This window comes from Carassius auratus, chromosome 39, assembly GCF_003368295.1.
Source record: "Carassius auratus strain Wakin chromosome 39, ASM336829v1, whole genome shotgun sequence".
Classification (NCBI taxonomy): domain Eukaryota; kingdom Metazoa; phylum Chordata; class Actinopteri; order Cypriniformes; family Cyprinidae; genus Carassius; species Carassius auratus.
In genome coordinates this window covers 12465383-12493365 of record NC_039281.1, presented here as the reverse complement: position 1 = coordinate 12493365, position 27983 = coordinate 12465383, and the positions used below count along the sequence as shown (strand labels likewise).

Sequence of the window (27983 nt, the reverse complement as noted above, 5' to 3'; positions counted from 1 at the left end):
GTTGGGCTACTTAATATAATATTGGCCACCAATAATATTTCAGGATAGTTTAATGAATGGAAAGTTCAAAATATCAGCATTTATTTGAAAAATAAATAAATATTTAACTTGATAAATTTAATGCATGCTTTCTGAATAAAAGTATTATTGACCACACATTACAAAATGATGTATAAATGACATATAAAATTACACAATGCATACATTTTCTTTGTATTTTTTGTTTTTATTATTTTTCATTGTTTTATTTTTTAAAAATCATAAAACTTTGTCTATATAATATCAGTTTACAAAACGTTTTATACAATTCTTATAAAATATTTGTATGTTCTTGTAGCAATACCATCCAAAAATAATCTATATCATTTATGAACATTAAAAAGTAGTATACATCTGTTTTTAAAAATGAACAAAACAAACAAGAGTGGGGTCACTGATGTAGGTTGTGTCTGTGCAATGAAACCAAGCGTAGGATGATGAAAAATGTCATACTGGACAGAATCTAAACTCGCACCATGGTTGGCATTTCCCATTTGTGTGACGAGCCAAGCTTGTTTTTTCCTTTCGGACAGGGTGCTTCATTGGACACTATTGCTTATAGGACACTGAGTGATGCTAATCTATGTGACATTACATATCACCACGAATATAACAACAAGCCAGCTACCAAATCTTACACTGAATCTCCGATGTCATTAGGAAAAAATCAGCATTAACTGTAAAAACTTGTTTTCCACAGTTCATTAGTCAAATCGAGCTTGCCATACTTAAGATTGTAGGGTTATTGCTCTTGAGAAGTCTTTAATGGTCCAGCTATGTTGTTAACCCCATTACTTGTGGGCATTTCATGCAAACACAAATCCATAATAGATTTTCCATACTTTTATCAACTCTGAACTTTCCATTGATGCCAAATAACAGTGGACAGACATAATATATAAATATAGTTCACGTGACAGACGCTGACCTCTGCCTCGGATGACCCTGTAAAAATCACACAGTGGGTGAGGCTTGGCTTTTCTGGAGTGTGCTTATTCATCTTCATTATTTAAGGGTTAAATTACGGTCATTATCAGGCCTGGAAAGCCTGCAAATTGACAGAAATCCCCATTAAACCTGGAGCGCCTCTCTCTATTGTGAGCACTCATTCAGAGTTGTGACACAATTTCAGTAACTGGAAGTGCCTGGACCGGAGCGTGAGCCAGACAGGCCTCCATCCTCCCTAATTTACTCTCTCCCTCGATACATCTCCTCATAAAGCACAGTACTGAGGATGATGGGTCGGCCCGTGTGCCGCTTCCCTGTCGTCTCGTGTGTGTCTCAGCGGTGAGATGTGACGTCCCACTATCTGCTGTGGACGTTGTTGAGTTGTGTGGGCAGCATCTGTCTGTCTTCGATCTCCTCCAGAGCTCTCTCCAGCTGCTGGATCAGCACACGCTTCTTAAACCTGAGAGAGAGACAGCTATTTAGCTGGATTATGTGAAATTATATTATATATATAATAACGTAAGCATACTTTACATACTAACAAGTTACTTTGAGAAACAAAATAGCATATTAATGTCTTAAAAATTTGTTTTCTTTCTAGGTTGACAATGTTTCTTTGCAAAGCATAAATGTAACAAAACGTAGTATATTTTTTATGCAAGTTTGCTTGTGAAGTAAATTTATTCTGTTTTAAGAATATTAAGGTATGTTTACAAGACAAAATTACTGATTAAGCTTTTTTTTGCAGTCTATACATTAATCTTTTCCTTTTTTGGGGGGGGGGGGGAGGGGGGCTTGGGGTTGATTTTATAATGCAGTCAGAAAGTAGGAGAGATGGGGAAAGTGACTTCATAATATGAGTCCAATCTGAGCCAACGTTTCTCTACATGACTCAAAATGATAATTATGAATTTTAATAATTATAACTGAACTATAATAAACATAGACAAATAAGTGAATATGAAGAAGCAGGTGACCGGTGTTGTTATTGTAAATAAAAATAAAACCAAAAAACTGAAACTTTGAAATAAAGCTGAAAAAAAGATTAGGTGCAAAACTTAAAGGCATAGTTCACCCAAAACGTTAAAAACTGTCATCATTTACTCACTCTGAAGACTAAAGGAAATCTGTTCATCATTTAAAGTCACATCTTTCCACAAGACTTGGATTAAACCGCTTGATTCATATGGATAGGTTTTACGACACCTTTATGACCTTTTTGGATCTTCTAAGTTTTGGTTACCTGGGCTTTCAATGGAGGGTGAGAAACCTCTCAATATCTTAATTTGTGTTTCTATAACCAAAATCTTATGGGTTTGGAAAGACATGAGGGTGAGTAAACGATGACAGTATTTTCAAATTAGGGTGAACTATATCTTTAAGGTTTAAAGGGTTACTTCGGCCCAAAATGAAAATCTTGTCATTAATTACTTACCCCTATGTCTCCCAAATTCATAAAAGCTCTTCTGTGTCCTCCACGCCACAAAGATGCACTGTTTCTACGTGTATTTAGCTTTGATTTGAAATAATACAGCGCATCTTTGTGGCGTGGAGGACACAGAAGAGCATACGCTGCACAGTGACATGGAGCAACACAGAGGAGGCCGTTGGCAAAGGAATTATTGAATAAAGTTGTTAATTTTGGTTTCTTCACATACAAAAAGTGTTCCCGTCGCTTCATTTAACCCAGATTGCACATCTGAGGGCAGATGAAGTATTCTGTCGACAACTTTTCATACCTTTTGTGGACCTTAACACTCTTATCTACTTGGCAGTCTATGGCACAGTCTCAAGCCTCCAGGTTTTCATCCAAAATATCTTAAATTGTGTTCCGAAGACGAACACAGCTTTTGTGGGTTTGGGATGACTTGGGGGTGAGTGATTAATTAATACATTTTCATTTTGGGGTGGAGTAACCCTTTGACTTAGAAAACTTAAATAAAAATAAGAAATGTTGCCTTGGCTACTAACTGAAATAAAATAAGCTGAAGTACTAAAATCACTGAAACTACAAAATTATAACAATAAAAAGAAGAACGTAACAAAATAGAGAGCAGTGGGGGAATGATCCGTTTATCTGTTTGCTTGAGCGATGGCTGAGGAAGTGTTTAGGAAACCTGTGTCATTGGTGAGATGTGAAAAGCATGTGAGCGTTTGAAGAGAGCTCTCACCTGGCTGCCTCTTTGATGGCATGATGAATAAAGTACCTCTGCACTGATGCTGGCCCCTTCACCTCCTCCAGTAACCGGAATATTGCCTCGTAATCTGAACAAAAGAATAAGCAATTCAGTTTAGCTTTATTAATTCCTAAAATACATAACCTCTTTCATAGTGCAAGTGCACTTGATTTAAGCTAGAGAATAATAGGAAATGAAGCACTAAGAAATGAATTTTTATGAATAATTAATTTGGCATTATATCCAGATACTCACTGCGGCCAGGCTTGCGGACTTCTTTGATGACCCGAGTGCGCAGCTCTGCATTACTCCCCTCCAGGGGAATCATAACAATTGTGCCCGGAGTGTCTCCTCCATCGCACTCCAGCGCCCCCTCCTGGCCTGGAGGACTCAGGTCCTCACAGTTTTGTGTGAGATCGGAGGGTCTCTCGTCCAGACAGTTCTCCAGTCCTATTCCCTCCTCCTCACTGTCTGGTGTCCCCTCCTCTTCTCTGTCCTCCACAGGTGCAGGATCTCCTCCCTCTTCATCCAGTCCTCCAGGCCACCCGTCTCCAGCCTCCCCGCCTGGCGCTCGCTCACCGTTGCTTTCTGTCTCTCCTACACTGTTTCCCTCAGCTCCTGTAGGGGAAAATATATGATGGTATATTATTATTTATATTTATGGTAAATTTTTCAATATACTCTATGTTTGGAATACTATGTTTGGAATACCATACTACTCGTATGATTTCTGCAGTATATAGTAGCTACACCACCATTCAAAAGTTTTTGTGTCAGTTTTTTTAAGGCTTTTTGAGTAACACATTTTTATTGAGAAAGAATGCATTAAATAGATCAAAAGTGACAGCTGAGACATTTATAATGACACAAGGGATTTCTATTTCAAATAAATGCTGCTCTTTAGAAATTTCTATTCATCAAAAAAAATATTAAGCAGCATTGATATTAATATGAAATATTATTTGAGCATCAAATCAACATTAGAATGATTTCTGAAAGATCATGTGACACTGAAGACTGGAGTAATGATGCTGAAAATTCAGCTTTCCATCAAAGAAATAAAAAATATATATACATTATATACAATTAAACATAATGTTTTAAAAACATTTAAACACAAACTTCAAAGTACTTGACCAGGTGTATTTACAGACGTAATAATAGGAATAATTACATGCAACTAACCCTAAACCAACTGCTAATCCTAACCCTACATTACATACATGTTGTTAATTAAGATTACACAAAACATAAGTACATATTTACACTGTGACAAGAAAACCTTAAAATAAAGTATAACTTAACATTTTATTTGCAAGATAAAACTGGATGCTACAAACATGCAATTTGAGGAGGTCCTGTGACAACAAAGTAGCATACTACAGTTTGAAAGCATGGAATAATGCCTACTCTTACAATAATTTTGTTTATAAAATAGTAGGCGGTATGCAGTGTGTAAGTATTTAGTACACAGCAATCTAAGAATCAGTTATCTGTGAGAGGACTTTACCTTTGTGTAGTGGGATGGGTTTTATGATTCCTTGCTGGCCCTGAGTCCCAGCAGGGCCCTTGCCCAGGACATGATTGGTTATTATTGGAGGAGTTTGGGGTCTGCGCAGCAGAGGGGACATACTCCTCCTCCTCTTCATGGCAGTGCCTGAGTTAAGATCCCCACTGTTACCCCGCTTCTTATTTTGCGGGCCTGTCACAAACTCATCTGCTTCATCGATCATCATTCCCTGTCGTTGGAAGAAGAGGGAAAACTTAGCATCTAAGGCACCTCTGTTTTGACTTGTAATTTTCATTCTCAAAGGTGGACACTTTTCACATTTCCGAGGTTCTCAGAAGCAGAAGTGGTCATAGTGGGGGGAACTTTAAGCAAAAGAAAACCTTCATGATAGCATTTCTATGACTTTCCAGAAGAGTCCCTCAGCCGTTGTAATAGAAACATGTTTGAAATTTAATGGCAAAATAATAGTATAATACAAAGTATAGTGCTATAAATATCCACTGGAAACGCATCATCACAGTCTGTGAAAAGGGTCCATAGGTTTGACACGCAAGCACCTTCTTGTCCTGCTTGAATGGGTTGCCAAATGTGTGCAGTCGTTTGGGCTGGTCCGGATCAATCTCCCGCAAAGGTGATGGCATCATCTTCAAATACTCCTGATAATTTCCCATCTGCCCCACTGGAATACTGTGCAAGCAGTCTACAGAATCATGGGAAAATATTTAATAATAAACAAATATTAGGAGAACATTTTTGATGTCATGTAAACATCAGAAATGTCAACCTAGTGAAAAGAAAACCGATATTCTTGTTGCTATGCTAAATGCATATGGCCATTGTAAATATCCACCAAAACAAAACAAAAGGGTTATTTTTTCTAGTACCTTTTCAAAAGGTACTATTTAGTTTCTTGCTGTGTCATCAAAAAAAAGCAAACCTCTATAGTGTAAAGGAATGGTCACATTTAACATTTTTGTGGGTGAAACACTCATTTAAATAGAAATCGACCATGTATTTTGTGAGTTTAAAAGATTTCCCCATGCAAATTTTGCTGAAGGTTCAAGTTTTAAGGTGTGAACTGTGCTTCATACATCTATACAATTGAAAATAGACAACTGCTCTTTTTTGCCCGTTAAAATTTGTTGAAATTTTGCTTGTGTGCCTGCATTTTAAGTCATGTTTGGCAAATTTGAACAGTTATGAAGGATCACTTTGCAAAATATAATTTTTGTCTTTGGTACAATTACCATCATCCTGGCCTCTGATGAGCTTCTGTGTTGTCCTCAAAAGGTTGAAACGCATCCGAGTCACTTGATCTACAAGGTTCCGTCGCGGAATATCGTAAGCGTTCCTATAGGCCTGGGGCTTCAAATCCTTCAGTAAAAAGTGAGAAATGATGTTAGAAGTTAAATTTTTATCTAACTTAAAGAAAATTGCATATGTTTAAGTCAGTCTTAGATGTCTAGTCAGAAGAATTCATGAAAATTAACCTGCATCAGCAAGAAAATACGATTTAGAAGAATCAAATGTCTAAATTAGCATAACTACTTTCTGACCCCAGACGTGAACGGAGACATGATTGATTTCAAATAGACTCCATAATGTAATTCAGCCCCACTCAAACTGCCTGTACCTTGTTGAGAAGTGCAATCTGGAAACCAGCGAACTCTTTGAAGTTCATGTCGATGAGTCGGAGGGGAACCTCGCCCGTGATGCCCTGCAGGAGCTGCTTGAAATCACAGCGGTGTGCCAGAGACAGGGCACTCGAGTGGTTCTTAACCTTGATGCCCGTCTCTTGAGGAGGCTTCTTACCGACAGACACAATCAGACGGTCTGACTCCATCTTTGCCTTGGGAATCAAGAACAAGTTGATTTAAAAAGCTGCATCACTCAGACCTCATACATATTAGATGTAATACTGAATGAATATGTTAATATGTAACATATAACATTTAAACAGTTTTAACGTGTAAAGACCGTGCAGGTTTAACTGTCAGCAGAAAAGAATGCTCACCTGCTGGCTGAGTTTTTTTAGGTAGGAAATGACACTGTAGCTCAAGCCACAGTCCATGTTGTCAGAGATGAGATTTGGGGCTCCCATCATCCTTAGCGCCTTCTTGAGAGGCTGCAGTCAGAAAAAAGAGAGGAAGAGTGGAGAGGCAGAGACAAAGAAGTGAAAATGAGGACACAGTCAGGGTGAATCTGCACTCATGTGAATCACACATATCCTTGGCCTCATTACAGCTGTTAATAGACTATAGAATAAATAAGAGGGGATGGATTACAAGTGACCCTCGAGTGCATCTAAGAGCCCATGAGTTGTATATTGCATTCATTTATATGCATTTATATGCAGAAGTTGTCTTTTTTTTTGTAAGCAGGACACTTTTGTGCTCTATTAGGCTGTCTTTTTTAAGTAGGAATGAATGATGTCTCACCAAGAGAAAGTAAGGAGGCATGGACTTCAGGTACATTTCAAAGGATTGCCGCCACTTGAGGTTTGGCTTTAGCTTGTGCACTTTAAACAAATCATCTGTAAGGAGAACAAGAGAAGGTAAGCGTGCTGAAGAAAGTCAGATGCTACATCGCAGCAGTAAATTGCTTCCTTCAAGTCATTCTTCAGAAGGAGGAAATGAGAGATATACAAAACTTGTACACAATTTATGCAGCAATGTACAAAAAACAAACAAACCAAAAAAAAAAGTATACATGTAACTACGTTACATAAAAGCTTTTATTTTGTAGAATTTTTGTGTGTTCTTTATCAGGACTTTTCATTTATTTTAATCAGCTTTTTAAATTCTAATTCTAATTCTTTTTCATCATTATTCTTTTTATTCCCTTTGTGTAATACTGTGAAATATTATTCCATTTTAAAATTATGGTTTTCTAGTTTATCATACTTTAAAATATTATTTCTGTGATGCAGAATTGTCATCATCATTACTCTAGTCTTCGTGTCACACGATCCTTCAGAAATCATTCTAATATGTTGATTTATTATCAGTTATGTTGAAAACAGATTCTTTGATTAATAAAAAGTTAGCAGCATTTATTGAAAATAAAAGTCTAAATCATTTTAATCAACTTAAAATACCCTTGTATTAATTTTGAACGGTAGTGTATATTTTTAGATATTAAATATTTATATTTTGAATATGTGTGTGTGTGTGTGTGTGTATATATATATATATATATATATATATATATATATATATATATCATTGCTAAATCAAAGCATCACTGTGTATGAAATGTGCAACAGAAAAAACTAGCAATTCCATAAAATAAGGTAATTTATAGATTAAGGTTGGAAATTTGTTGTGAGGAAACACACGCACCGAGGAGTGGCAACAGGACGGGATAGTTGTAAGGCATGACGAAGAGGTTGACACAGGTGAGCGTAGTGCTGGCCTTCAGGTAGCCGAACGGGTGGGCTCCATCGCTGTGTTTGCTGCTGCAGTTCACAAACACCTGGGCGACAGGGGAGAGGAGTTAGCATCGTCTGGTGTCTCCTGAGAGCTCAGCTCTCACATCAAACTGTTTCTCAGAGACAAAACCCATTCATTAATGCCTCATTAGGTGACGGTTCCTCAGAGAATAGTGGGCTATAAATCCCTCTAAACATGCTTATAAATGGATGAGCTCTTTCTAATTTATATATCATTTAACTTCTTTTCTTTGTATGATCCCTAGTGAGGCAAGTACTCATGAAACACTGTAACTATAGCTAAAGAACAAACACATCTGTTTAATTATATTGGTATTTTAAGATGAGCTTAAATGTATGACGCAAGTAGGAAAAACAAATCAAAAGTATGGAGCTGCAAAAACCATTTTCAGGAATTGACTAAGGTATTAATAGTATCTGTATATTTATAATATTCTTCAGAAAATCTCAGTGGTGCTTGCTTGAAATACTAGCCATGATCCAAGGATGATGCTATGCTGTTGCTAAGGTTTTCTGAGTGTTTTTAGTGCGGTTGCTATGGAATTAATAGGTGTTTGCTAATTGGTGCAAGCCAAAAGAGTCCACCCTTTACACCTTCTGATTCCAGAGTAAGACTCAGGTCCCTCATTTAATGCAGATCTATGGGATTTATTTCACTGATTTTATGCTAAATCTAATGTTTGCACTCTGAACTGCTCATGAATCAGCACTTTCCTACAAATCTGTTCATAATCGACGTGGCTGAGAGCTTTTCGAAAAGTGCTTTCAAATTCATAACTGTATATATTAGGGCACTTGTTTAAACCCTGGTTTAATTCTACTGTATTGCACTTCACGCTGCTCTGTATTTTGGACTGCTCTCATACTGTGGCACTGATAAAATCGTTTGTTCCGCTATGATCAAGTTTCCTCTAGTGTAAGTCACTTTAGATAAGCATCTGCTGACTGAAATACAGTAAGAAACCCTGCACAAACTCTGTATTCATGGACGGACAGCAGGGAGGAAATTATTATACAATGTGCCATTTTATGCCCAAGAATACTAGAAAGGGTGGGTGACAGATAAACTGGCAATCAGAAGTTTTGGCTCTGTAAGATTTGTTTATGTATTATAAAGAAGATCTCATCTGCTCACCGAGGCTGCATTAACTTAATCAAAAATAAAGTTAAACTATAATATTGTGCAATATTATTGTAATTGAAAAAAAAACTTTTCTATAGCAACATATTACTGTGATGTAAATGTAACTTATTACTGTGATCCTTCAAAAATCATTCTAAAATGATGATTTGGTGCTTCAGATTTTTTTTTTATATTAATACGCTTAACATTTTTCTGAATTACTGAGATATTTTTTAATTTTCAGATTTTTTAATGATTACAAAGTTACAAAAAAACAAAAGCAATTACTTAAAACAGAAAGTATATAACATTACAATTGCCTTTGATGTCCCTTTTGATCAATTTAATCCATCCTTGCTGAATAAAATATTAATTTCTTTACATAAATAATCTTACTGATGCCAAACTTTTAAACAGTATTGTACAACATTGTTTGAATAAAAAAGCTGCTGCTTCACCAGTTGCTAAATACAGGACTTTTACAACCGTCACTGTAAATGTGTGAGCCATTAAACTGAACTGACTGCTAATTTGCGTTGTGCTTTTTTACATTCCAGTAAATATGGAAAAACTAAACACCCACTGTTTCTTTCTGCTCTTTGAACAGCATGATATCAATCACTGTGAAACTCGGCTCTACCCAGACAGCATTCTGGGGACTGTGGAAGGTGGCATGCTAAATACACATCAGATGAAATAGTTGTGTGAAAAGGTGTCCCACCTGCCAGCACATGTGAGGAGATTTCCTCTCCAAGATGAACTGGGTGAGCGGGGACGGCTCCAGCTCATATTTGTCGAAAGGCAGCTTGTCAATAACCATCGGCTCACAGTCGATACAGGAAAACCGCACCACAGGATGGGCAGATCGCGGAGGCTAAACAGAGAGAGAGAGAGAAAAATCCTCTATAATACACTCTTCACAATAGGTTTTTCAAAAGAAATGTCTGATAGATGGCCAATTCATCCTGTAATCACAGCAGCAGTGGGTAATGATCCATGTGTTACATTCACATGACAACACAAGCTGTTCATTCAGATAAAATCTGACTCAACACTAAATGAACCAAAGAAGTGTTTTATAACAAATAAAATGAAAACCTGTGTTACCACCTGCACCCAAACCTATTGTGCTACTGATTCACAATACTGCAAACAAGACAGCGGAGATGTCAGGAAGGAAATGACCTGGTGTTAAGCTAGCTGTAAGTGCTAAAGCTCTCTCACAGTGGACACAGGCTGAGCTGAGCCCAGGCACTTTGGCACTGCACCAGCTGCTGTCTCTACAGGGCATTGTAGAGAGAGAATAGACAGCGAGGGGGTGGGAAACCTCAGGACAGTGAAGTCTTTCCTCATGTTACCACTCTTTTCAGCTCCTTTATCTTCATCCGCATTCATTAGCACTGTTTGAGCGAGATGAAAGCTAACCTTTAGTTTGCAGCGGTCATTACCTTTGACTAATAAATTGCTTCATCTACTCAGCTTGGGTGAATTCTAAATTCATTTTGCAATCCTAGTACTTTTCTATTTTATTAAGTATTCTGTGAAATTTCAGTACGCAGAAAGAAACTAAAGAAACGGCTGAATTCTATAGTGTTTCCGGCTAGATTTAACACATCTATTATGTTTAAAACCATTTCCCCCAAATCAGTGCAAAAAAATAAATAAAAATAAAATAAAATATCAGCCTGGTACAGTTCTATTTTAGTATCATGTATTTTTAGCTTTTTTATAGTATTATAGTTTTAATGACACTTTACAATGAGGTTCCATTTGTTAACATTCATTACATGTATAAGTTAACATGAAGTTGATATTAATTTCAACATTTTGTACTAATACTTTATTAAAATCCAAAGTTATATCTGTATTTGATGGACCTGAGCTAACACGAACTAACACTGAATAGCTGTATTTTTATTATTTATTAACTAATATTAACTAGTTAATGCATTATCCAATGTTAACTAATGGAACCTAAAGTGTTACCTTTTATTCATTTTGATCTAGCTTTTATTTTTATATTTACAGTTTTAATTTAGTTTATTTTTTATTCATTTTAATGCACATTTTAGTTTTTGTTTTTAAAATATATTTTTTTTTAAAAAAATATTTTAATTTTGTTTTTACAGAAACCTTTTTTTTTGTCAGTTAGTTGCCTGGACAATATTTCTGGTTTGCATATAGTTAAAGGTTTTCATTGAATATTCATATTTTCTTTTATTTAAATATTATTTTACTTAACACATTTTTTTTCTTAATAGTTATAGTTGATAACAACGACACTGGTGTGGGTCCTCTAATATGAAAACAGAAAATCATTGCTTTGCACTACACTCCAACTCTATTTTGTAGATTATTGTTTACCAAACTGGGGGAATTCTGGTCAGGCCAAAAGGATTCAGGGATTGGCCAGTGACCCACAGGAACGCCCGTCTTAGGGTTGGGCCGGATATAAATGAGCTTGTGGCAGCTGTGCCAGGGCTGCGGACTGAAGGATGATAAAGGACGAGCTGGATCCACAAGACCATCTGCACAAAGAAAAGACCATCATCGTGTATTAATTATTATTTTTCCAATACGCACAAAACTAACATGACATCATATAATCAGCACTGACCTTCGCCTATCATAGGGGGATCTGGACCACTCTTCTCAAAGTGAATTACAACTCCACTCAAAACCTTTTGGACAAGAGACTCAAGACACTGGTTCAGCATCCTTTGCGTCCTCACACAGTAAGAGCGGCCTTATAAAGAGAGGGTGAGAAAAAGAGTTAGCTGAGCTATGAGATTAACCAGCAAAACTGCATTATCAACTGAAAGAGAAAAAAAAGTGCTTATGAAACTCAAGTGCATGGGAGGAAATCTTCCAAAACCCAATATAAATCAAGTAGCATTTTCTGAAGAAACTGAACCATACGTGCAAATATGTGGGTGGAAACAAAAGACTACTTCCTTTCAGCAACCTAACCATTGGATATCACATAATATTTGAACCTGCATTTTCTGATCACACATGTTTAAACAGCAACTGACAGGCACTGAGATTTGCTGTACCTCCAGTGACCTCACACATCTGGGTGATGGCAGACTCATCAGTGGGCACGCTGCCCAGCTGCTCGCTGTCGGGAACGGCCACACCGGGCATCCGCAGGACCAGGGCGAAGAGTCGCTGGTCCCAGCGGAACGGCTCCTTCGTCAGCTCACTACCCGGCAACGGGGAATTCAACGGCAGGTGTAGCTGAGGGAGGAAGAGAAAACAAGAAGTGAGATAGGACTGGGGTTTTTAAGAAAGACACACTGCCTGCAGTACGCAACATTTTACATCATATAGATGGACAAGTGGATCAAAAACTGTTGACATGTTGGTCTAGAGTTTATGTCCCTCACCTCCTCAGCCACCCCAGAGCTGTGTGTCAGTTTGTTTCCATCAGTGATTGTGATAATGACCGATGGCTCCAGAAAGAACGGGTTCCGACCCTAGAAAAGAGGAGAGCATTTCTTAAAAAACCCAAAGCTCCAATAGTCTGATTTAAAACATCTATCCTTATCTTAAAACCTTCGGTAGCAACTGGGATCCATTCTTGAATTTCATTAAAGGCTTGTAAAAACAGTAATATTGTGAAATGGTACTATAATTTAAAACTGTTTTCTATGAGAATATATTTTAAAATTGTATTTATTTAATTTTCAGCATCATTACTCCAGTCTTAGAAATTATTCTAATATACTTATTTAGAAACAAGAAACATTTCTTATTATCATCAACACTGGAAACAGTTGTCCTGCTTAATATTTTTGTGGATACATTTAATGACACATTGCTTTTTCAGGATTCTTGGATGAATAAAACTTTAAAATTACAGAATTGATTTAAAATAAAATTGTTAAAAAAAACTATTTTGTAAAATAATAAATGTCTTTACTGTCACTTTTGCTCAGTATAATGCATCCCTGCTAAACAAAAGTAATAAATTATCTAATAAAATATTTTTCAAATCTTACTAACTACATTTTAAACAGTGGTATAAGTGAAACGATTGACTAAAAATAATTACATTTCATTGCCTTAAATGAAAGTTTATTCAAGAACTTAATAAATCTAAAATGTTACAAAATCCTAAACCTTTCTTTTTTTTTTCGGGTTAAAAAAAAACTGATTTTCCATGTGGTTTTTAATATTAACTACATAAGTACTGTACATACATAAGTGCCAAGCAAATTCCTACACAACTGAAATAAAAATGGATGTAGTAACCTTTAACTTGCCAGATGTTGTTAATAGTAGTTTATGCGGATAACAGTGAGTGGACACCAGATGCATTCTCTCTGTCCATACTGCAGGGGTCAGCACTCAGTTACTCACCCTCACCAGTCCAGACTGAGCATGTGGATTACACACTGCCCCAGGGTTATTCCAGACTGCAGGACTAATGTCTGCACGTGAGGTATCGGAATATTCTGAATTACAGATAATCCTATTAAATATTGCTCTGTTTGATGTTGTAGAAAAAACAACACAAATCGCAGTAAATTGAGTTGATACCCACGTGCTCTTATGAAATACTGTTTCATAAGACAAACACACACACACACACACACAATTGGCTCTGTAATCTCTGCATGCAAGTTAAGAGGACCCCAGTCACTACTGATGAAAGCATCTCCACTATAAATCCTCGCTGAACGGATGGTGGAGGGCAGCATCAGGTTCAAAGCATTATTTGGACTACAGAATATTTTCCCATATGTTTGCTGGGTCACTCACATGCCTTCTGGCACACTTTAGATGTGCTGTGAAATGGTTATTTCTGAATAATGGCTTCTTTCCATCTACTTCGCCATGAAGGAACATGTTGCTACACACTTTGAATTTTCTGCAAATATATATTTCCGCTACGTATATATATACATATAACATATTTGTTTTCTTTAAGCATGTAACAAAACATTAGAATAGGTCGAATTTGTATTGATTGATCTGAATATGCGGCAGATGTGTGTATCTCTAAGTCTATGGTGGTTAGTATTCATGTTATGCGAGGACATATTTCTGATGATTCTGCAATTCTACTGGATTAAGATGGTTTTGACTCTGAATGCCGGAGGGAGATATTCTTACCTGACCATAGTTGTCGATGCCAGAGACGAGTCTGTTGAGATTGAGCAGGTCGAAGGCGGCGCGGAGAGCGTGACCCAGTGAAGTCAGTCCAGATGCCTGCAGGTTCTTCAGCTCGCTCATGAATGTGGCATGATTCTCTTTCCAACCCGCCTACCATATACAGGAAATACACACAGATGATGTAAAAACCATTCAAACATTGAGACAGCGAACTTTATACAATCGACCCGCTACCATTCAAAAGTCTTTAATGTTTATGAAAGAAGAATCTTATGCACACAGAGAATTTATTAATTTGATCAGAAATACAGTAAAGAGGTAATGTAGACGGCAAAGTAGGGTGGAAGTAAAGTCTGATAATAAAGCCGATTGAAAAGCATCTGAATGAGCATGTATCTTCACTTGCACATTCGTATGTTTGGGCGTAGACAGAACCAGTACAGATCTGCTATGTAAGATTTGTTTTACTATCTTTAAAAGACATTATGTGTTGGTTAGTGTGTGTCTGTCGCTGACCCAGATTACCCATCCCAGCATAAGAATACAGTGATTACTTTAGTGCTCGCTCAAAACAAACACAAAAAAACAACAATATAAAGAGTTCAGATTCTGAGAAAAGAACAAAGGTTAATAGTTCACTGAATCTGCTTTTACAAAATGATTCCTGCTTTCTCAGCGCGAATAAATCAACACATTACATAAACACGCATACATTGAAAAGAGAAGACTTCACAGGTCAGGTCCCGAGCTTCACGTGTATGTATGTGTGTGTGTGTGTGTGTGTGTGTGTGTATAGATTTATGTGTATTGGGAAGCATTACAGAACAAAGCAGGCAAAGATTTGTCAGTAGGGGCAGTGTGCGTCTCTATCCAAGAGCAGAACAAAAAAAGAAACCATTCAAGCAGAAGCTCTCCTAACCGGCACTCAATAATTCAAGCAACAGAGTAATTCTATTTTTTTTTTTCCCCATCCGTCTTTCTTTCCCTCTACATTAACAATTTATTGGCTCTGAAGAAGTGTGACTGCAATCAGACTCTCCTTTAATCACACGCTTGTCCAGCGAGGCAGAAGAAGATGGGACAGAATAAGGAATGTGAACAGTGAATAAGCCAGGAAAAAGGATAATACCTTAATCATAGCTTTAACAGAGGAAATGTAAACTCAATCCTTTCTTTAAAGAATGAAAACCCGATGGAGGAAAGAACAAACATTGTAATCCACAAACGGGTTAATGTCACAAAAGCATATCCAGACCATATTTTACTTCAAAGTAAAAAAAAAAGAAAAAAAAGTAATTATATTTTACATAAAGGAAATAAAGCATAGTCTTTTTACTTTATGATATTATTTATCAATTTTCTCATTGCTGTAATGTACTAGATTAGACTAGACTTCTGCTATTTGTATTACTGAATGTTTACTAATTTCTAATGTGATTTCCAATTTTCATTTCAAGCCCCTTTTAGGCACAATTAAGCGCACCTAAGTTTTCACATTAGTGCAATGTATCAAATGTTTTCCTATAATTTATTCTCAGTGACGATTCTCATTAGGTTTGATTTATCAGTGATAAAACATTAGGAGGAAATGTGCTTAATTGTCATGAAAATAATGTGTGAAATATAAACCAGGTATCATCTAAACAGGAAATTAGCCCATATATCCCCCCCAGAGCAAGATGGAGAAAGCAGTAAAGTTAGATAAACATAAAGCTGTTATTTAGTTACAGAGAGTATGTAATGTGTTTTCTTGTTTTCTGTTTTCAGAATTAGCGCACCATAAAACCTGGCACTGTATTTCCTCGCCAAATGCAGGACAGGTGGCAAGACAAACGAACAGTTTTACATAAACTGACAGATAAGGACTTGTTCCCTGTTAAGCTCCTGGTCTGAGGAAAGCGGCAGTCATATAAACACAGCTCTTGTGATTGCTGGAGGAATCATCACAGCAGAAAAGGCATGTGACGACCCGGGGTGGATTCACACGGGTTAAGCGACTGCCCTCATGGCCTGAGTATTATTCCGGGATCAGGTTGCCTTGTCCCTGGTTTTAATCTCTGCTACTGCCTAAAGGTTGAGCTGATCATAGATAATCATTGAGCTCGGTTACACACATCCACCCAGTTTTGCAGGAGGGACACGTCTGCGGTCTGCAGGGTGGTGCTTGTCATGTGTGATGATAAAGGCCGGGAAGGAACTAAAGTTGTCACTCTAATAATGGAATGAGAGCTGGTTAACCAGCCAAAGCACTGATCAGAGGGACCATGTTGGTGGGCGGAGTCAGTGTAAATAGCTTCAGCCAACAAAGTGGGCTATTTGCACTAAGCATAAATAGTTTAAGCACTCTCAAAAACAAAACAAAAAAAACTATCACTATAATCAATGAAGCTGTATACACTGTAAATTAATCTCTTACATTGTACGTGCATCTGCACTTTAATGAGAGAATTTGGCAGAATTCAGTCAGTGAACGCGAGCGCACTCAAAACTGATGAGTTTCATCGATGACTCATCTGAATGCCTCTGATTGGCCATTGCATTCTTAAGGTCAACAGAATTGGGTGTGATTGGTTAAAATGCACAACACTGTAAAAAAATATAAATTGGAATACGGTGCAAGATGAGCAGATCTTAATTTGATGCCACAATCAACACTGTGTTCATTTTCAGTTCGTTAGCAACAGAAGTAATAGACTTAATTTGTTTGAGCAGGGGCATTTTTATTTAGTGTCATTTTGCCCCAAGTCCCTATGGCCACAGTCTTACCCTATGTTTAATGCATCAAAAAGTACAAAGAAAGCATAGTAAATTTAGTTCATATGCACTAAGCGATTTAATTCAAGATTTATTTTAGGCTTTTAATCACATTGATTGACAGACATGCATAGCGCCCATCAAATATGTAAACGTATGCTTGCTTGATGCTCGAGAAACAGTGAGGGTTCAATGTTTTGGTTGTGTGGACTTTCAAACTGATGGACAAAACTGATGAGAATTATTTTTTTTTTTAATATCTTCATTTGTGTTCAAAAGATGAACAGAAGCTTGGAATCTACGCTCGTGCTATATTTCATTAAAATAAATGCAGCTCGAGTTGATATTTTGTTATGTAACACAATGACATTCATAAAGTGTCAAAATGTTAGATGGGGTAATGTAAAAATAGTATAGTTCAAAGTATAATGTAATATGAAGGTGTTTGCATTGTTTGTCCCAAACAAAAACAAAGTTTTCCGGAGCATCACGGCATAAACCACAAATGCAGTTGCATGCAGTTTTCTTTTCTCCTTTATTAACCAACAACAGACTTTACAACAAAACAAATCCATTTCCATCTCTAACCTTTTGCTTCAATGATAAGCAATCTCAGCAGTAATCGATTAAGAAAATTGCAAAGGGTAAAAACTGTGTCAACTTCAGAAAATAGGCAAGACTAAGAATAATGTTCTGCTTGGCCAGGGCTCAGACAACAAGAGAGGCACACAAACAGGAAAGAGAGCTTTGTGAGGACTGGAGGATCACTGGAACTCTTCACTTTTTAGCTGCTGAAAATCTCATGAATAATTGACAGGAAATAAAAAAGGAACTTTGTCAGATACAAGTCAAGAACTGGGTTAGTCTGGTCACTGCTTGGCTATTATAGTATTTTTCTGAACAGGAGGAACAAGCTGGCCACGAATAGCTCAGAGAGGGCTAAGAGGTTATGTAAGAGGGCAGTTATAACATCTCATAACAACATCTCATAAAACATAGTAAGTTAACAATTCCAAGTATTTGCCACATGCACATTCACAATCCCATCAAGTAAATGGCTAAAACATGCCATATGGCTCCTATGAATCATTCATTAGTACCCGCTATAAGCAGGAAATTTAGTACTTTGAGTTAAGTGTCAGTTGGAAGTCAGTCTCAGATTATCTTGGATAAACTGGAACAGGGTGGGGAAACTACATGACAAGCTGTGGAGTAAGAACCCCCCCCCCCCCCCCCCCCCCCAAGAGAGTAACTGGCTACCTGCCAGATAGTCCATACTAATGAACTGCTAAAGCACAGAGCTACTCTTATTGTCAATGTCAAGCCACAAACAAAGAAGACGGGAACCCAGGCAGCACTATACGTCACATGCACATGTCAGTAAGTGCAGTCCTTGATTCAACTCCAGGCTGGGAAAAAAGATGGATGATACTTTGAAATTAGTCTGTGCACAGTGACCACATAGCCACAATTCCCATATCCAATATAATGGCACATCAAGAGAACTGGCACAGCAGTTTATAAACAGATGACGAAGATGATTGTGCGTCTACAAACTGATTAAGAATTCTGTTTATTTGCTTATTGTTACATGGAACTGTAACAATGACTACATATATATGTTCTTTTTACAACATTTTTAAACATTTAATGAGATATATATCCATTTATATGTCATGTTATTTGTCAAAATGCCGATTGGTTGAATCTGTTGAATCAAATATAAATGTGTTCTTGATTCAATTCATAAATCAAAAGTATATAGTCATTGCAGTAATTATAAACTGAAAGATTAAATAATGTTTTAATAATAATAATAATAATAGTTTTATTATAACAGTTTATTAAATAATAATAATAATTTAATTAATTATATATATATATATATATATATATATATATATATATATATATATATATATATAGGGTATAAGGTTTTTCAAACAATGTTGCAACAAGGTAAGTTCTGGTCAGGTCTGTTTTCCATACAGGAAAATGCAGGGTGATCACTGGCAGTCGAGACTGTTGAGTTCAGTTGCAATATTGCTTAATATCCGTAAATATTGTCGACTTGATTGCACAGATACTATTTAAACTGAACTGAGCTGAATGATGACGTCACTGAAATCAGTGATGAACTACCTTTTACTGAAAACTGAGTTTTTACTAATGTCATTTTTTATTATTGACACACTGTTCTCCTATTTAATACTGTACAGTTGCTTTGACTCAATCTGAATTGTTAAAAGTGTTAAAAGTATTCTTGCTGTCTTTACCCCAAACTGAAAAAATCTGAATGCTGTCACAAATGAAAACAGCAAAATGCCTCCTAATTTCTGTACTAGATATTTGGATTTGTACCGGAAGCATTTACAGTATTTCCTAGCCATCAGTGTTCCAGATTACACGCTTGCTATCTGTTGAGCAAAATGGTCTCATGGGAGGAAATAGCATGAGGTCACTCTGGTTCATGCCTTATATGCAATCTCTGGCTGTAAAGGTGAGCAATTAGTAATTATGCTTGCATTGGTATATCTTATGTTTGAGTAAACTTTAAACATTGAGTGGCCTAATGTAACAGGCACGAGGTGCAGAGCATACTTAATCACCTTTCACCTGCTTAGTGTTTGGGAATATGAATGGGAGGGAGGTGATTGTACTAGGAGTGGAGAGGGAAGGAAGCTGATGCTTGTTTTCAAGGGCAACTCACAAGCGTCTTCCTCTCTCAAAGCAAACCTGAAAAAGCATCTCCTCGTTTGCTTATTGAGGGCTGTTGCACAAATCAAATCGTGTTGATTTGTTCAGGCTACAGTGGCCAATGAGAATGCGAGGGGAGGGCACGCGACGGAGGGCAGGCTGCTTGTCCAATCCGGACCGAGTTGGCCCGTGCACACATCACGCGCTACGTCACAGTGGATAATAAATCTCTCCGCCTCCATCTCAGCGCTCGAGAGCTTTCCCAACACAAAAGCAAAATGTCCGCCATGTTCAGAGGTTGCACTGCTCCGGGTCTGCGGATATTTTATAAAAATTAGCCGTTTTCGTTACCGGGAGGCCGCCCGACCCGATGCTACGAACCAGAGGGACAGTAGAGTCTCATTGTCAGCAAAACAAAATCTCCGCTTTAACCACATATAAGCACAATTTAGTAGTATTTATTTACCTTTACGCCGTATGGTGGATCATCGAATGTAACTAGCATGTACCTGTCGCCTCTACTAGCCGGATCTCGGGCACGCAGCTGTTAAAGAAAACGAAACAATAAACATTCATTTGAACCGATCCTGTCATAGGGATCCTTAACTCCAACAAGGTACAACAGTAAGCTGAAAAAGTCGGGGTAAAATTATGCTTTACCTTCATAAAGATCTCAACCGCGCCTTTAGCAATGTCCAGATACGTCGTACCCAAATAAGTGCGCTGATTCATAGAAGCGGACGTGTCTATCAGAAAAAGTAAAATAGGCATTTTGAAATGTATAGATATACCTCTAGATGTTTGCTAGAATATCTACAATCGGCATATGAGCTATCTTGCGGCCCTGGGCATGCATATATGTGTGTATATATTTTGTTATAATCAGACCCCCCCAAAAGAGGGTCGTACTGCCACCCTTTGCAGCCGCCTGATTCTCTATCTGTCTTTTCTGAGCAGTGCTGGGCTCGCGCTGTTAGAGAACTTCTCTTCCGAACAGACCGAAACGCCTTCGCCCCGCCGCTGCTACGCCATTGGCTGAGCCGAGCCACGAAGCCACGCCCACTCTCATATAAATAAGCAATGAGGTCGTGGAATTTCTCAGTTCTCCGCGCTCGCTTGAACGGACGGAGGTCGAGGCAGAGGACAAGGGGATAATGTTTAAAACCAATTCTGCTTTTATTAGTTGGAATGGTTGCATTTATTATTTATATTGTATGTTACACTTATTTTATAAGTGGTCAGGGTACATTTATAACCTATAAAAATCCAATATAGTGTCATATAAAGGGCGACCCCCCTCCTCGTCTGATCCTGTAACTATCTTGGTGGGGGTGGGGAGTAGCTTCGGTGATTTTTAAAATAATTATGCCTCCCTCTGACCATGCGGAAATTCATCCTCGTCCGCTTTCCCCTCCTCTTGTTTATCTCCTTCGAGAGACTAGAGTATTAGACAAGCGCCATGTTAATACAAAAAGAAACCGTAACAACAGCGGCACAGAAGCGAGAGGAAAAGGAGTTTCGTCGCTAGCTCCTCCTCGCGCTCCTCGCTTTCCCTGAAACCTCGCGCCACATGCCCTTTGATTTTTTTTTTGATCGTCAGAAAGGGATGTACCTGCTAGGCAGTCCTATTCGCCACAATCCCACACACTGAACGTGCTGCCATAAATGCACAGACATTTGATATATTTACCCTGCACGAAAGCTTGCTCATATAACTTAGATAATACTTACAAGGTGTTTTAATATCCGCAGGGAATAGCAAATGAACGAGTGCCGATGATACAGTACCCTTTATTATAATCGTTCAGTCGCATTTTTACATAACTACATCTCAATAGCCTGCTCAGATGATCGAGGCTGCGTGAGAAACGTGTCACTGGATACTTATCCCAAACATAAGACCCCCATATTGTAGAGCATATTCGACTGTCTTTTGAATATAGATAGATGTTACCTGGTTCATAACAAAGCATACATTTTAAAAGTGTAACCGCCAGTGTTGTTCATTCATGAACTAGTGTATGCGTGTCCCCTTTATATGAAGGTCGTCATTTTGTTCTTCCCGTTTTCCTTTTTATGTAATCGTTTTTTAATGCAAATTTTTTTTTCAAATTTGCTCATTGTGCAAATGTATGCAAGCGGTGACAAATGTTTTGATTATGGGTTTGCCCTAAAAAGGCGGTGGTGGATAGTTGATGTCTGAATTGAATAAACTAAACAGTCAACATACGTGCTGTATCACTGATAAACACACACACACACACACACACACAAGTGAATTATTTTTAGTGGTTACCTGTGCTTTTATTAGCTAGCATTTTTAAGAAAACTATTTTTGTGTGAACGAAATCCTTGCTTTGAGCGTTGCTGTCAAACCTTAAAAGGACAGTTCACCTAAAAATACAAATTCTGTTAGGCCTATACAAAAGACATGACAGTCACCATTCATTTTAAACTGCAAAAATGATGCAATGACAGTGAATGGTGACTGAGTCGTTCAGCCCTCGTAACATTCAGCTCAGTGTCTCTTTCAATGAAGAAATAAAGCCACACAGGTTTAGGCAAAAAAGGCAAGTGATGCTAGAATTTTTATTTTAGGCTGAACTGTCTTAAGACTCTCACGGTGGTCAACCCAAACTGGAGTTGAGATTCGAAGATATAAAACGATTTTACTCTTCCAGAGAAGAAATAAATCCACTCACGTTTAGTCAACGACAAAGGCGGGTAATTCTAGAATTTTTCTTTTAGGGTGAACTGTCACTTTAAGACTTTTTCACGATGGGTAAACGGTCATTCAAACTGTAGTTAAGATTTGAAGATATAAAACGATTTCCAGTGAAGAAATAAAGCCACTCAGGTTTAGGCAACGACAAAGGCAAGTGATGCTAGAATTTTTATTTTAGGGTGAACTGTTACTTTAAGACGTTTCACAAGGGGTAAGTGGTCAACCCAAACTGTAGTTAAGATTTGAAGATATAAAACGATTTTACTCTTCCATTGAAGAAATAAAGTGAAGAAATAAAGCCACTCAGGTTTAGGCAACGACAAAGGCAAGTGATGCTAGAATTTTTATTTTAGGGTGAACTGTCACTTTAAGACTTTTCACGACGGGTAAACGGTCACCCCAACTGTAAAGATTTGGAGATACAAAACGAAATACAGACATCATTAATCTTTTGAAAACATTTCCAGAGAGAAATACTATAAATAACAGAAAGTGCATTTGCTAAACTCACGTGACGTCATAGAAGACGTTGGCAGAACTCCTGAAGCCCTCCAGTATCCCAGCATTCAACGCGTCGACAAAGAGAAAGGAAACGGGGTGGGATTTGGAATAAATATCGTTAAAAGGTAAACTGGAGCGAGGTAAACAAATGTTTTTCAATTGTTTTACCTTATTCTTTAAATACCGACATTGTTTAACGCGATTTTAAACGGTTTGTTGTCTCGATTTCATCATATTGTTATGCTAAAATAATTATAAGGTAACCATAGCATCAATGCATCTACATCCAGTGAACAAAACAGAACATTGTGTCTTCTGAATACTTTAACCAGTAACAAAACTTGCAAACGTAATGTCTTATTAAGTGACTAGTTACTATGGAAAACTGAAATGACAGCGTTTGTTAATCATTTTTCAAGCGGGTAACGTTAGCGTTAACGTTACTGACATCTTTCTTGAATTTAGTTTAACATTAGACAAGCAGATAATTACGGACTATTGACATCACACGATTTGTATTCGCAAATCGACGTTTTATATATGTATAGGTTTAATAATACATGAATGCCATGTTACATATTTCTCTGTTAACTGTCTGCAAAACACTATAGACTTTAATAGGTCAAAAGAGGACACGGGGTTTCGTATTTTTAGCCGACTATTTTTCTTAAATGCCTGTTGGGTGTATTTATCTGACATTCGTAAGACTCAGTTAAACTCCTCTCTAGATTGATATAGACAGACATCGTCGTCTATGCCAGCTGTCATGCTGTGTCATCGACCTCACTAGTATGATTTTGTTTATTAGCTTTAGCTCGTGTTGCGAAATGCTTGAGTTTCAGACGAATTCATTAAACATGGTCACATGACTAGCCACGTGTAGGCTGGAGCTTGTTTTTGTACAGAGATCTTGGACATCATCCATTAGTCATAATTTCACTGACACCATTATCAGTTTATATTAACACGGGTCTTGCCGTTTCCATTGGCTTTCGTTTTATTTACCTTTTAATCAATATCAACAGCAGAATTATAGTTTAATATAAGTTTTTTACGTAAACAACAGCTTTTCAGTTCATGCTTGTGTTTAATTCACTTTTCTGAAGCATCCCTTGATTTGGAAGCATCCCAAAAATAGGTCTGGGAGACCTTGTTATTTAGATTTATTCATGTAATGTGTAACTTATTTCAACATCGTGTTACAGTAGTTCTCAGCTGCTTTTTTTTTTATTTTTATTTTTTACAGATTTAGTCAAGTTGCCCAGCACTGTACACATTGTTTATTGTACAAAATTTACTTTAAATCAAAAAAAGATTTACTAATATTACTATATAGGCACGACAATATGGCATACAGTATGATATAATAATTAACAATTATAAATAAGACACACTGAATAGGATAATTTATAATTTTTGTTTCTAAATGGTTATATATTTTGCATTTCAATTCATGCATATGTATACTTCACTTTTCTCAAGCATTTTTAATTTGTGTTTTGCTCCGTTTAATAATTCTGAATGGATCTGTATTTTTATACAGTCTGGTTAAGGTGACTAGTATAGTGGTCTGTTTAGTATTGCAACTTGACTTGTAGTTATTTATGTATAGAAAATGCTTTAAATACACATTACCCTTTTGAAGTTATTTTAATATGCATATAATATAATAATAAACATTTATTTTTATCATCAATGTTAGACACATTCTTATGGATTTTCTGATTAATACAAATAAAAAAAAAATGCAATAAAAAAAAAAGAAAAAGAAATCAGAAGTCTTTAAATGAATCAAAAGTCACAATAGGGCATCCTTGCAAAATAAAATAATTAGTTGCTTTAAATAAAATCTTAGTGACCCCAAACGTTGGAACATATTTACACAGAGTGACTTAATATGGGTAAATATGGGTTTTTGTGTATTTTTGATTACTCTGTTTTTATTATCATGAGTAGCTTTGTCTTTTCTGTTAAAACCTATTATTTGTATTTCTGCATCCTGTTGTCTGTCATGATGAAATGGCCCCGTTTCTGTCATTTCAGAGGTGAACGTCATGCTGCCAAAGAGCGGAACTGGCTGCGTTTAGAACTGGATCTCTTCATAGTTTCGGCCTAGAGACGGAGTGGGAATACGATAAGGAGAAGGACGTGAGCTCAGCTGAAGCCAATGCAGCAGCAGATCCGGCAGCCTGGTCTAGTGGAGGGAAGCCTTCCAGTGTTTGTGTTCCCCACCGAGCTGCTGTTCTACGCAGATGAGCAGGCGACACATAAGCAGGTGCTTACGCTCTACAACCCTTATGAGTTTGCTCTTAAATTCAAAGGTGAGTCATACATTTACCCATGAGAAGCCTTCTTAGAGTGCTGTAGCGGTCCTTTCTTTCTTATTGTTTGTTGTTTCATCAGTTTTGTGTACAGCACCAAACAAGTACGCCGTGGTGGATGCCACTGGTGCTGTTAAACCACAATGTTGTGTGGACATGTAAGTTTCCAGGTCTTGCACTTGAAATATTTTAAGCAGAAACATTACATTTTGATTTGCTTTAACCTTTTGTTTCTTGTAATTTTCAGCGTGATCCGCCATAGGGACGTGCGGGCCTGTCATTACGGGGTGATTGATAAGTTCCGGCTGCAGGTGTCTGAGCAGAGTCAGAGGAAGGCTTTGGGCAGGAAGGAAGTGATGGCTACTCTGCTGCCCTCGGCCGCTCAGGAGCAGCCCCAGGTCCGGCCCCAGGAAGAGGAGCGCAGGATGAAGGAGCAGCTCACCGACAGAGTTTTCTTTGAGCAGACTGCATTCCAGACAGGTGCATTTTAAAGTCAGCATGCATTTATGACCTTAAGGTATAGCTCACCCAAAAATTCAAATTTTATGTTTACCTGCTTACGTCTGGGGCATCCAAGATGTAGGTGACACTGGGTTTCATTTGGTTATGTTTGTATATGTTTTTTTGCTTGTCTTATTGTATGTTTTAGCCATGATTCCCATCCACTTGCATTATAAGAGTGATAGACTGCAACGGTTTGACTTAAAAATCTCAGTGTGTGTTCTATTGAAGAAACAAAGTCATAATCATCTTGGATGCCCTGGAGGTTAGCAAAGAAACATCAAATTTTATTTTTTGGGTGAACTATCCCTAATACACATTCTTGGTTCATACTGTGTTTGATTGATAGGCACTTGTATTTCCAAAGCAAAAAAGCTGGTAATCTTTATTCAAAAAGAGTTATGGCTTTCTCCATCTTTTTTACCCTTTCCATCTTGTTTTAGTTAGAAATGTGTCACAATACAGTAGTACAGTGTAAATAATTCTGAGGAAAAAAGCACACACACACACACACACACACACACACACACACACACACACACACACACACACACACACACACACACATATATATATATATATATATATATGTGTGTGTGTATAAATAATTGTCATCTTATATATTTATTGATGTTGTTATATTTATATATTTATTGGTGTTACATATTACTTAAAATATATAAATTCTTAACATATAAAAAATTTTCTTCAAAAAGTACATTTGAATTTTATTATTATTTTTTTTATTTCTTTACAAATTGAAATTTAGCAATGTATTTTGTTTTAATGTTTGCTGAGAAGAAATTCTATTTTGTTTTATTAATATTAAATGGTTCGTTTTTACTATTTTAAATGTTTTTTTGACAAAAATAAAAAGAAATCTTTCTTTTTTCTTAGTTTTTTCCCCCACAAAATTTTATATTGACTGGATATCATATTTATAGTTTTTTGTATTTAATGTAAAGTTATATTTACAATTTCTTCTGTTTATAATACATTAGTTCCATTTTTTTTCACAAATTGAAATTTTGCCATGTACCTTTTTAATAGTTACAAGTCATACTTCTGTTTGTTTGTTTTTTTCACTAAAGTTTTTTTTCCAAAACAATTTTCATAAACATTTGTTTTACAAACATAAAATTTGCAACAAGCTTGAAGCTATAATACTGCTGTTATACAACTCATAAATTCAAAAAAATACTTTTGCTTGAAAATAATGGCATACAGTGCAAAACTGTAGGAAAGCTGTTGCTGTTAACTTCTTTACCCACTGGGTGGAGTGAGAGAGCTGTATTATTTTTATTGTTTGGCTTTCATTTTAAACCCATCTGCTTCTTCCTGTTCTGTTTGCACAGAGAGCCGTGCAGTGTCTGGGGGCCCCAGCCTCCTCACTGTCCTTTTAGGCCTGGTGTGTATGGCGGCCCTTATGCTCCCAACCCTGGGAGAGCAGGAATCCACAGTGCCTGTCTACCTCCACTTAAGTGTCAACAAGAAACTTGTAGCTGCATATGTTTTAGGTGAGTTGCAAAAAATAAAAACGCACAATATTCAAAATACTAATTGTCTTCTGCACTTTATCATGGATCTTTCCTGTGTCACACAGGTCTTCTCACAATGGTTATTCTGCGCACTTGAAGTGCTCTTGGAAACAATCTTGCTGAAAGGAACTAAGATGATAAAGAGGGGAGATATGGACATTAACACAGCCAGGAGGGTTGTGAGGATGAGGGGAAGCACGTTTGAGAAACTCCCTATAAACAGGAACTAACTTCTTAAATGGACATCAGAAACTAAGACACAATGAAGACAGATCCATGGGTGAGGGGAAGGGAGCGTCTGTGTTTACAGGCTGAACATTGACAGAGCTTGGCATTGAATCTGGCTGACTATGGTGGGTGGGGGGTGTAGAGGAACATGAATGCGTTAAATGTGTTATTATACGTCATATCAAGTGTCTCTGGCGTTTTGTTGCTTCTCTCAAGACTGAAAATGGCTTTTTTTGTTCCGATGTTTGTCTACTGCTTAAATCTTGTGCACGGTCATCTCTACAGATGCCACATCAAATAAAGAAAATTGATTGTTAAAAGCATTTCCTAGAAACTGTTTTATGTTCAA

The 27983-nt window shown here is 37.1% G+C and overlaps 2 protein-coding genes across 3 annotated transcripts; one reads left to right on the top strand and one right to left on the bottom strand.

Annotated features, from left to right (window-relative positions):
* Positions 1-203: 203 nt before the first annotated feature.
* Positions 204-23123, bottom strand: LOC113057960 (integrator complex subunit 6-like). Its single transcript, XM_026225599.1, has 19 exons — positions 23057-23123; positions 20481-20566; positions 20287-20364; positions 14370-14519; positions 12638-12727; positions 12305-12488; positions 11866-11994; positions 11613-11776; positions 9970-10122; positions 8016-8148; positions 7113-7207; positions 6689-6799; positions 6308-6523; positions 5922-6048; positions 5232-5374; positions 4675-4903; positions 3420-3782; positions 3159-3252; positions 204-1447 (listed from the first exon to the last, which is right to left on the bottom strand). Exons 1-19 carry the CDS (start codon positions 23109-23111, stop codon positions 1345-1347), a joined length of 2703 nt encoding a protein of 900 aa, XP_026081384.1. The 5' UTR covers positions 23112-23123; the 3' UTR covers positions 204-1344.
* Positions 23034-27957, top strand: LOC113057963 (motile sperm domain-containing protein 1-like). Of its 2 annotated transcripts, none has more exons than XM_026225605.1 (6): positions 23034-23171; positions 25090-25367; positions 25450-25525; positions 25615-25847; positions 27224-27385; positions 27472-27957. In XM_026225605.1, the coding sequence occupies exons 2-6, from the start codon at positions 25214-25216 to the stop codon at positions 27501-27503; spliced, it is 657 nt and encodes a 218-aa protein (XP_026081390.1). In that variant the 5' UTR covers positions 23034-23171; positions 25090-25213; the 3' UTR covers positions 27504-27957. The 2 variants fall into 2 exon arrangements, with proteins under 2 accessions (XP_026081390.1, XP_026081389.1); XM_026225604.1 differs by having other exon boundaries at positions 23065-23186.
* Positions 27958-27983: the final 26 nt, after the last annotated feature.